The sequence below is a fragment of the Pteropus alecto genome, unplaced genomic scaffold (assembly GCF_000325575.1).
Source record: "Pteropus alecto unplaced genomic scaffold, ASM32557v1 scaffold161, whole genome shotgun sequence".
NCBI classification, from domain to species: Eukaryota; Metazoa; Chordata; class Mammalia; order Chiroptera; family Pteropodidae; genus Pteropus; species Pteropus alecto.
Genome location: NW_006432943.1, coordinates 8,531,026 through 8,542,126, shown reverse-complemented (window position 1 = coordinate 8,542,126; position 11,101 = coordinate 8,531,026). Strand labels below are relative to the sequence as shown.

Genomic DNA, 11,101 nt, shown 5'->3' with positions numbered 1-11,101 from the left:
GAAAGAGCGAACAGAGGGAAGTCATAAATACAACTGCCAACATTTCTAAAACAGTTGCTTCTTTATTTTTATCTTCGTCCCTTGCCTTTCAGCTTAGGCAAAGACAACTGCCATTACTAGCATGGCCAGCTGCTCCTGACTGTGAGTCTCCAGGAGTCAGGTGCTGCCTAGGGCTTAATGTACATGATCTCTAAGCCTTACTTACACTGATCCTGCAAGGTCCCATTTTACAGATAAGGAAATAGTAGCACTGGCTTCCCCAAGCTCTCGGTGCCAATAAATCATGTCAAATCTGACCCAGTCCAAGTCTATGGGTTTGCAGCTATCACCCCACCACACCCTCAGGGTAGAGCTGCCAGATTTAGCTAATGAAAACACGGGATGCCCAAGAATGTCCCAAATATTATAAAGGCTATGTCAAAAATGCTTTAATTCTTAGGAGAAGCATGCTGAAGGATTCTGGTGCTGCGATGTCTACAACTTATATTTAAACAATTCAAGAAAAAGTATATATCAGAGAGAGATGAAGTAAATATGGCAGGATGTTAACAACTGATAAAGTGAAGTGAATCAAAATGCTGTATGAGACTTACTCACTAAGATACTATTCGTTGTTTATCTGAAATTCAAAATTTAACTAGGCATCCTGTATTTTATCTGGCAACCCAACCCCAAAAAGACCGTGAAACTGTAGAGAAACCATAATTTGGGCTCTGAAACCTTCCTGAGGAGCCACGCCTTCTGTCTGAAGGAAGAGAAACTAGGGCAGCTGTGTGAAGTCATGGTGAACTCTCGTGCTGGACTGACATGTGAGGAACTAAGAAAGGAATTGCTGAGCTCTAGAGTTTAGAGGCAGTGGCTCTGCCCAGGTTATGCCAATATATCCAAAGACAGCCTGCCAGATTATTGTCCAGAAGAGGGCTTAGATTTGATCTTAAACTTCTAATTTCTGTCCCAGATCCTCAGGGCATTCAAATACACACTCCCTGGGTCTTGCTTTGCAAAATAAGGACTAACAAGTAATAACCCTAACCTCAAGCCTGGAGAATGTTGGGCACAGTAAGTCATTCATTCCACCTAAGGCAAGGAGCCAGTTTCTCTGGTTCAGGTGGAGCCCTCTGCTCAGCCTAAACATAAAGCCGAGGCTTAGGGACCTCTGACCCTCCTCACTAAGGGTTCTGCTGTGGTGGTAACAGACACCAGACAAGCTGTGCAATCAGCAGTTCCTTAGTCGCACTTAAGTCAAAATCATTGTAAAGTCCTTAATCAGTTTTACAGTGTGATTTTGGATAGTCTTTATTAATTCTGGATATTGTTTATTAATAAAGCAGAACATGATGAATTTTTCCAGGAATACTGTGGCACTATTACCAAAAGAAATATTGGAAAGATTATCAAGTTATGTGGTGAATCTGCAGTGTCAACAGCCAAAACAATCATTTAGACTGAAACACTTATTTTTCAACTAGTTAGTCAATATGTATATATTGAGCTATCTATATGCCCAATAGGCATAGGCAGTGTTCTCAAGAAGAAATTTAGCTAAGGACACAAAATGGACATGCATGTGACAGTTAGTGAAATATTAGCTGTAAGGCCCAGTAATTTAGTCCAAATTATTGGACTTATGCCTGAAACTATTTGGATCATTTCAGTCTTATAGATCCATCCTAAAATCCCCATTTGGACATCTCACAGGCTGCTCAAAGTCAAGGGGACCAAAAATGGACTTACGATTTTCTCCTATAATCAATCACTCAGTCCTATTGATTTTTACCTCCTCTTCTCCATTTCTATTCTTGTACCCGCTGGAATACTGTGGATACTCTCCTAAATGGTCTCCTTCTCTCCAGCCTTGTCCCTTTCAATTCCATTACCTACCTCGGCCTCCAGAGCATTCTATCAAAAGCGCCTATCTGAGCAGACACTCCCCATTGCTCACAGGATAAAATCCCAGGTCCTTAATCTGCTGTACTAAGCCCTGCCATGATATGGCACAGCCTATCACCTGTCATCATCTGTCATTCCCCGGAAGGCATTTTATGCACCTGCAACACTCAACCGCTCATTGTTCCCTAGGTACAGGCTGGATTAGCTGCTTCTGAGGAGAACTGACATGCCTCGATACAGCCACAAGACACAACACATCCATGTCAACCTGGTAGAGCTCGTTTGAGAAGGTAAGAGGAGGAGGGTTGTTGAACCCACTGTCCTGGTATAAGCCACTTCCAAATGATAAAAATAAGCACTCGGGGAATTTCATCGGGTTTTGATGGCAATAAATAATATTTTTAAGGAAATTTTCAGGACTCAAGAGTACTACTGGTTGTTCTTCTAGTTCAACAGAGTGCTATTTAATAATTAAACACAACTTTAGTATCCATGTTGCTATCTACACAGTCTAAATTCACCCAGAGATAATGCAGACTATCTTTGAGAACCTGGCCTAATAGCATGTAGATGATTCTCACTGGACTCTAGATTAATAAAACTCATCAACTATCAAAACACCAGCTGGTTTCCCTTTTTTTTAAAAAAATTCTCCCTGAAATTAAGCAAAAACCAATCTCGACTCGTGTAGTAATTTTTACTACTTACCTTTTTATATTCTCTGTTAAGGTAAAAGATACAAGCTGCCTTTAAGATTCTACCCTTATTCTCTGACCTTATTTTAACTCTGGAATGTGCAGCATTATTATTATTATTTTTAAATGTCACTACTGTTACACTTATTGGGCTTTAATGGCAACTGTAATAATTTCAGCTAACATGACCTGAAATGCTAGTTCATGTGTAAACTACTACTCCATCTATAAATTACATGTAGGCCAATATGGTAGAATAGCTATCCCCCCCCAAAAAGCTCCTGCTACAAAACACCCACTAGAATACTTATTAAAAGCTTCTAAGTAATTACAAATGTGAAACCAAAGTTGAGAACTGCCAGCCTAAAGAGAGAAAAAGCAGCCACCAGATGGACCCTTAATCACAAGGACCAGGTGAAAATTGGGGACATGTCTGTGTATATGGGGTGAGTGGTTAAAAAAGTGGATGAGAAAGAGGATTTTAAGATGTGAATAAATAAAAAGTGTGGCCATGAAAACAATGCGTGGGTTCCATGTGTAACTTGTAGAGCCAGTCTTGTTCTTTTACAATCGGTTTGGTTGTGATTACATCTCAAAGATTGACATAAGTGATGTTTTCACTGCTTATTTATATATATATATATGTCTCCATTTCCTCCCATTACTCTTGATTATTAGAGGTACAGTGTTGAAAGCAAACATCCTTAAAATGAGACTTGTAAGAGTGATAACATTACTAACAATGTCACCTTCCCTCTAGACAGGGTGTAAAGCTCTGATGCTGGAGGGGCCACGTGGGCAAGGTAAATAAGGAAAGTGGGAGTGAGCCTGTATATTTGTTGGCATGTCAAATTACAGCAATCATATTCACTTCTACATAGAAGTATACCCTTGTCCATTTTTTTAAGACCTGACCCCTCAGGCTACCTTTTATATTCCTTTCAGTAAAGAATGTCAGATACAAACAGATATTTCTCTACTCTAAGAAAGGCCACAGAGCAAGTATGGTGACAAAGGGTGCCTTCACTGGGCCTTAGATTCAGGAAGCCATCAGGAGCATGAAGGACAGTGGGTTCAGGGAGGAGGTCCCATCTGAAGGGCAGTCTCTATTCTGCTCAGACTGCTGCCACACAGAACTGTCGTGGGGCCAGCACGGTAGAGCATCCACATGTTTTCATGAGAAGCTGGAAATCTAGATTTTGGATGAAGTTTCCAGATTTTAAAGTTATAAACTATTAGTGAGGCAACCACTATAGAATGGAACAACAATGTGAAGCTAAACAATAAGAACATGCAAACAAAATTCTTCTCAAAGATCTAAGTTTTCCTCAATTCATCCTTCCATTCATCCAAGCAACACATACTGACCGTCTACTTTGTATGGCATTTCATTTGACGGTTTGGAAAGATAATATGAAGCTAATATGGCAGGGCCTCTACCTTCATAGAGCGCTTTCAGGCTAGCTTTAAGTACTAAATTATGTCACATGGGTTAAAAATCACTGGCAGGGCTGAGACTAGTGGGGAATTATTGAGTAATTCAATTATGGAGATACTAATATTATAGTCTAATTTGATTAACACACAGGAAAATATAGGAGATTCACTGAACCTGCATGACTGAGGGCCCAGCTGCTATCATTAACACTGAACACCAAAATGGAGAAACCAAAAGGACATGTAAATGTATAACAATCTAACCAAAATCCTGGCGGTTTGAAAACATTAATAATATAGTGTCCAAACTGGTCTTACAGAAATATAACAGGATATTATGTTATTTTAAAAAATTATTCTAAAAATAATATAATTAATGAAAAGAAAACTAGATCTGCAGTTCTCAAAATGTGGTCAAAGGACCTCTGGATGTCCTTAAGACCCTCTCTGGGGGTCCAGAAGGTCAAACCTATTTTCATAATACTAAGACATCATTGCCTTTTTCACTCTCTTTCCTTTTTTCTTTCCCTCATAAGTGTAGAATGGAGTTTTCTAGAGGCTACACGACCTGTAATGATGTCATTCCCGGACAGTTGATAGAATATACGCTTGTCTCTCTTGTGTTTTAAAATTTATCATTTTTAATCTCTAATATCATAAATATTGATAGCTATAACCCAGAGAAACATAAGTTCTTTGGGGTCCTCAATAATTTTTAAGAGTGTAAAGGAGCCTGAGGCCAAAAAGTTTGAATTAGATTATAAGCTCTATAGCAGTAGGGACAATGTCCCATGTACTATGGTATCCATAGCTCTTAGCACTCTGTTTTGCATGCAGATGGTAGATGGTCCACACTCAGTAAATATCTGCTGAATAAACAAATGACCACCAAAGTATATTAACTGAAAGTGCTTTTAGGTAGAGAGCAACACCGAAATTTGCCTTTATTTTCCTCAATTGCTTTTGGCTAGTTACTAGCGTTGATTAAAAGTGGTCCCTTCATTAGTACATTATGTATATAATTTATATAATATATAATATATATATGTGGATATATATATTATATTTATGTATATGTCCTGATGCTATAGGCCATAAATGCCTAGTCACTTGGCCAACATCCTGTGTTTTCATTAATGATTTTATAATCCCACCTGCTGATTCTTCCCCAGGAACAAGCAAATGTCTGGCAGAACAGATGGCCCCGTTGCTATGGACTGACAGAATGAAATCTTGTGCTTTATTAAACAAGAAAACAAAAACATTTTCCATAGGCAAGAATCTTCTCCACCCGCGACCCCAAACCTTTCCTTTAATGTGAACTCACAGAATAATAGTAATATTCTCAACTAGAATTGCCATCTCTTTATGTCATTTGTATCTCAATAAAGCTGAAATTATAAACAGAGAATGGGATTAGAAGCACCCCATTTATGTAAAATATATATGTTACTATACATGCAGAAATCAAAATGAGGAATAATCAACAATACATTAACAATAGTTATCTTTGCTTTATTAATTTGCTTTATTAATAGCTGACTTTTTTTATAATGGCATCTTTTATCATAAAAATAAACAAAAATGAAGAATAAAATACAAAGGTATCAAAAAAAGAACTGCCATCTCAAGGAATGAAGATATGGGCTAACACGATCACCATCCAAACCAGTCACGGACTTCAGAGTTTGCTCTTTAACCTGGGCGTTGTGCCTAAAGAATATGATTCAGTTGGGCTGGTGGGGTCTGTACTTTCTAAATCTCCATAAGTGATTCAGATGCAGTTTTTAGAATCTAGGGACTACACTGAAAACTACTGTCTACTCCCTTGTCTTAATCATTAATAATGAATTAGTAAGATGCTGAAAGAAACATAATGTGATTTTGATATCACAAGACCACATTTCTAAAAGCCAGGGAAGAGCTGGATACTTTTGCTTAGGAGTTAAAGAACATTGCAAGAATACTGCCTGTTTATAAATCTATGATTTCTGCTTGTGCTAAGCCAATCATATTATTCTGTGACAAATTGGGAAAGGAGAAACTACAAAATGAAGCCTCTTCATGGGAGGCTCAGCAGCTGGAGGGTCACATAGGGCTGAGGCTAAGGAAGTCCCAGATGAGTAAACAGCGTGGGCCTAACGAGTCAGCAGAGAAAGCTGACTGGTGGGGAAAGCAGAGGAAGGAAAGGAGGCGCAGAGTATGGCTGGGTCCTGCTGATCTTCCAAAGGCCTTATCATGCTACACTTCTCATGCTTGCATTTCTATGAGCTTCCTCTTGCAACTTTAGAAAAAGAAAAAAAATCCTATCTTCAGCTCCTTAGAGAGCACTGTTCCTCTTTAATGCCAAAAGTGGAGGACAGTGTGGTGTGAGGATAGAATTTATTGTCTAAACCAGGAATCTTTTAAAAGAAAAGAGGGTGCTAGTAATTATACCAGGACAACGGCTGTAAACAATCTAGAACTGCCACAGGCAATGGGACATATGGTCATCCTCAGGAATGGTAATGTGAATTAGGAGACCCAGCTTACACACCTAACCCTACTCCTTCCTTTTCATGTGGCCTTCCATAAGTCACCTACTTATATTTCTAGTGTTATTTATATAAGTAGGTGACTTATGGAAGGTAATTGCTACCTACCATCATTCTTTTAAAAATGGTCATACTCTCAGTTTCTTTCTCTATAAAATAACAGATTAAATGATACCTAAGGTTTTTTCTTATTCTAAGTCTTTGTAATTCTGAAAAAAAGGCAACCTGGGAGACAAGGAAGATATGCAATAGGGAGCCTTTTAAGATTATATTTAGTTGTCTTTACATAAAAACAATATTTCACTAATTTGACTTTTAAAAAGAAGACTCACACAGATTCACCAATCCATGATATTTGGTAAAATGATCACTGATTATATTTCTTAAGGCATCAGTAGAACAGCTCCACAGTTGCTGAGGCTCCCAAAAGAGACCAGCTGGTACTCACTAGCCCAGAGCCTCAGGTTCTGGCAAAGGGTAGTGTATTTGCCCTGTTCATCTCATCCCTGAGACCTAATGCTATCGTCCTTCCTTGGCCTGTGAATAGGAAGCAAAACATGAACTGTCTCGTTCCTTCTCACAGTTTCCTTGCCAGCCCATCTCTTATTAGCCAGCCCGGCAACCCCATTTCTAGGAGATGTTCAAACTGTCAGCAAGTCTAAGGCCAAATTTAACATTCTGAGCTACATAGTTGTTCTCAGGCAGCAATCACATGCCCGTGTCATAGGATGTCAGAAGTTTGAAGCTAGAAGGAACCTTATCTACTATATAAGCTTTGGTTCTTAGATGAGAAAAGAATAGCCAGAAACAATAACAATTAATATTTGGGCATTGTGAAAGGGACTGTGCTAGATGCTTTACATCAATCATTTTATTTTAGTCTTGCAACAACCCTAAAGTATTCTTATTGCCCTGCTTTCAAAATGAGGAACCTGAGGTTCTGAGGGGTTCAATAATTTGCAACTCAGCTTGTTCAACTCAATCCAAGTATTTGTTAGTAATAGAAAAGAGAATTTTACCCACATTCTTCTGATTCTCAGGACACTATTCTTTCAACTAAAACGATCACTAGTAAGGCAACAGGCGTTCACTAGGTAGCTACCATGTACCAGGCACTGTGCTGGGTACCACAGCACTTAGTGGGATTACCAAATGAAATTAAATGTGATATAAAATCCTGCCTTTCTAGCATCCACAGAGGAAAAGAGATTGCTGGATCTCTACAAAGTTCTGTCTTCAGGGAAGTCAAAATGGTTCACAGGGACGATCTGCTTATTGCTCAGAATATCCCCCAGGAAGTGAGTGTGGCAGACAAAAAGGGAGGCATTTCCATGCCTCTTTTGCAATTGAGAAAATAGAAGCAGAAACAACTACAGGGTTTGCTCGATACAAAGCATTAACCTTGGAGGCCAACAATGGAACCAACTTGTCTTGGTTTCTTCCACTCTATTCATTGGCCAAAATTAAAATCTCCCTTCAATCCTCCTGGTCACCCAGGACTCAAAGACAATTATCAGTTGAGCAAATTATTATTATTATTTTTTTTTTTACACATACAGCACCCGGTATTCCTAGGTGGTCTCCCATCCAAGTACTAACCAGGCCCGACCCTTTTTAGCTTCCAAAATCAGACAAGAGCCAGCATGTTCAGGGTGGCCTGGCCGTAGATGGAGGCAAATTCTTCTGATAGGAATTTAGTAACAAAGCTTCTTGCAATTAGCCAAACCTACTCTTTTGAATTTCATCTCTTTCCTCTCTGCTCTTTGATGTAGACAAGTTAAGGTATGGACAATCTTAAAATGAAACACTAAGAACTGGGAGTATCAGAGTGGATTATATTACAACTATAATAAAGTCAAGTTATGAATTGTTCCATAATAATACTAACGGAATAATTACGGTAGCCATAAATGATCACCTATTTTATGCCTGATACTGTGCTGAGCGTTCTACATAGATGACCTCATTTAGTCTCACAACAGCACACACACAGAGGCAGATCTGGGGCTTGTGTGTAGATTATACAATATGAGGAGGCCCTTCCTAAGAAAAAGGAAATTTTGCATAGAGAATTAGGTACAGGGCCTTAGAAGGGCCAGTGCAAGTGAGAGGCCCAAAGCTTAAGCTTTGTGAGTTTCACAGTAAATGCAGCACTGTGCCCAAGAGAGCTAACATCCTCGCTTCTCCAAATAATGAAACTGAGGCTCAAAGAAGTTAAGTAACCTGCTCAAAGTCAAAAAGCTTGTAAATGGCAAGGCTAGGATTTGAACACAGGGTGTCTGACTTCAAATCACATGTATTCAAATCTTCTTTGCTTCTAAATCTTCTTTGCTTCTGCGGCTTCTCGCAAAACTAAAACTGTTATCATTTACAAAGCACTAATTATATCTCATGAAATTACACCCATTTTCCTTAATAACGCTTCTAACCTCTCTGTTTATGTGAGTCATTATTATCTCTATTTACAGATGGGGAAACCAAGAATCAATAAAGGTTAAGCACCTACCTAGCACATGGTCACTCGGCTAATACATGGTGGAGCAAGGATTCATGCCCAGGAGCACTGACCTGAAGAGTCCTACTCTTTTCCCCTATCCCATGCTACCACCCTACAAGTGATTCACGAGAGCAAATGGTAATGATGGAAACATGTGACCGCTGGTTGACTTAAGATATTCCCATATCTGTCCCCTGAAACTAGCCCTGTCATTTGGTTCCATACACTACATTGTGCAGTATTCCTTAACAAGTTTGGGCAACTCTGAAAGTTCACTTATCCTGTACTATAATTTATTATTTGGATCAGAGTCTGTAATCCCATGGCACGTGAAAAGCCAATCACCAAAAAGCAATGCAAACTCAAGCCCCCGCCAAGCTGCCTTACAGCCAACCCCCGACCCCCAGGAAGTAGAGAGCCACAGAGTATTTGGGGGCTGGTAATATCTGAGGCACTGGGGGATCACTCATCTCATAGGGCTTTCTTGTAACAGCCTTTCAAAGCCACACAAGAAAATTCATATATTGACTATAATTAGATTGCTTAACTCTGGTCACCCAAGCAAGAGTTTACATCCTTAAACAATCTTGCTGTGGATTTGCAGGTGGACAGGAGTGGAGAAGATTCAGTTCAGTTTTTCATCCTTGAACATTGGTACTCAGGGAAAACAATGGTCTTTGAGAAGCTCAGAAAATGGGCTTTCATCTTCCCTTGGCAATGCAAGCTTTAAAAAAATTAAGTTATGCTTTCCCATGGTATAAGTTGCCTTTAACTGCCAGATTTCAAGTAAATGGTGGCTTTTGGAAACCTCCGTTAAAGGAACATGTCTGTTGCCACCTGGAACAAGACAACTTTACTTGCAGTAATCAATCTGGACAAGGCCTGGATTTTTTTATCCAGTCAGCAGCAAGTGCAAACCAGTGAGAGCAATTAAGCATGCAGTTATGAGTACCAATAAGAAAGGCTGCTCCAATGATTTTTTTTTTAATGATCTCAGTAACTCTTGTTCCTCTTTCCACACAGATTGGTGATAGTGGATGAAAGTACAGAAGAAATGACCATCGGTGAAGTCAACTACTGGAGAAGTCTTCTGAAATGACTAGCTAACTCTTCAGCCCACTCATCTAGAGAGAAAAGAGAGATTCCCACACTTTGAAGAATCAATAAATGCATCTTTGCCTGAAGCTTATGGCTCTTTGAAAAGAGCAAGAATCCATGGTGAGACAAAGCAGCACAGACTTAGTACAAGATACCAAGCTGCTTAGTAGGTGGGTAGGCACAGACTTTGATGGACTGAAATGTCACCCAGCCCAGAGGCCTGGCTTTGCTACCAAAGGCTCTGCCCAGCCCAGGAAAGTAAGAACACAATAGACCACGCGCCTGCTTCTCACGCCCAGACCCACACCACTTCAAAGGCCACAGCAAGCAGCCAACAAACCTGCCTCTTCTGTGGTGTTTTTCATTTAGCTTCTTCTTGAAATGAGAAGGAAATAAGTTGGGCCCAACAGAGAGAGGGGTGTAGGGAGGGAGGGGATGGGGACAGATACACATGATAGAATGTAAGTGAAAGCCTTTTTTAAAAGTCTAGACACAGTCATTTCCGTTCCTCTCCATCCTTCTTTAACCCTTACCTACCATCCCCAAGAAGACAAGGAATAAAGGAAGGCACTAGTCCACAGTGTTTGTGGAGGTACAGATCTCCCCTGCGGAAGGTTCAGCCATGAGCTGTAAGTGTACCCCGCCCTACGCACGCGCACACAACACACACACACACACTTTTTACACACACACACACACACACACACACAGCCTCACCTTCTCGATCGTCTGGTCGACGGCCTTCTGGAAGACCCGGGCCACCAGCAACGTGACGCTGGTCACAAGCAGCAGCAAGGACAGCGTCCCCACCGCGTAGAAGCAGCACCTGCCCATTCTCCGCTGGGCTCCCGGGCCGGGCCGTGACCCAACAGGACAGAGGGAGAAGCAGCTGCCGCGGTCGCCGCAGGAGCGAAACGCCCGAGACCCTCGGGCGCCCACGGGCCGGGCGG

General features: G+C 40.5%; 1 protein-coding gene across 3 annotated transcripts in view; it reads right to left on the bottom strand.

Annotated features, from left to right (window-relative positions):
* SCARB2 (scavenger receptor class B member 2) overlaps window positions 1-11,095 on the bottom strand; it is a 59,184-nt gene extending 48,089 nt beyond the window's left edge. For 2 of the 3 annotated variants that reach the window (XM_025043853.1, XM_006907634.3), the window contains exon 1: window positions 10,869-11,095. In XM_025043853.1, the coding sequence (XP_024899621.1) occupies window positions 10,869-10,985 (117 nt within the window). In that variant the 5' untranslated portion in view covers window positions 10,986-11,095. Of the gene's footprint in view, window positions 1-10,495; window positions 10,532-10,868 lie in introns of those variants that run through there. The other variant, XM_025043854.1, reaches the window with a different exon arrangement.
* Between the last annotated feature and the right edge of the window lie 6 nt (window positions 11,096-11,101).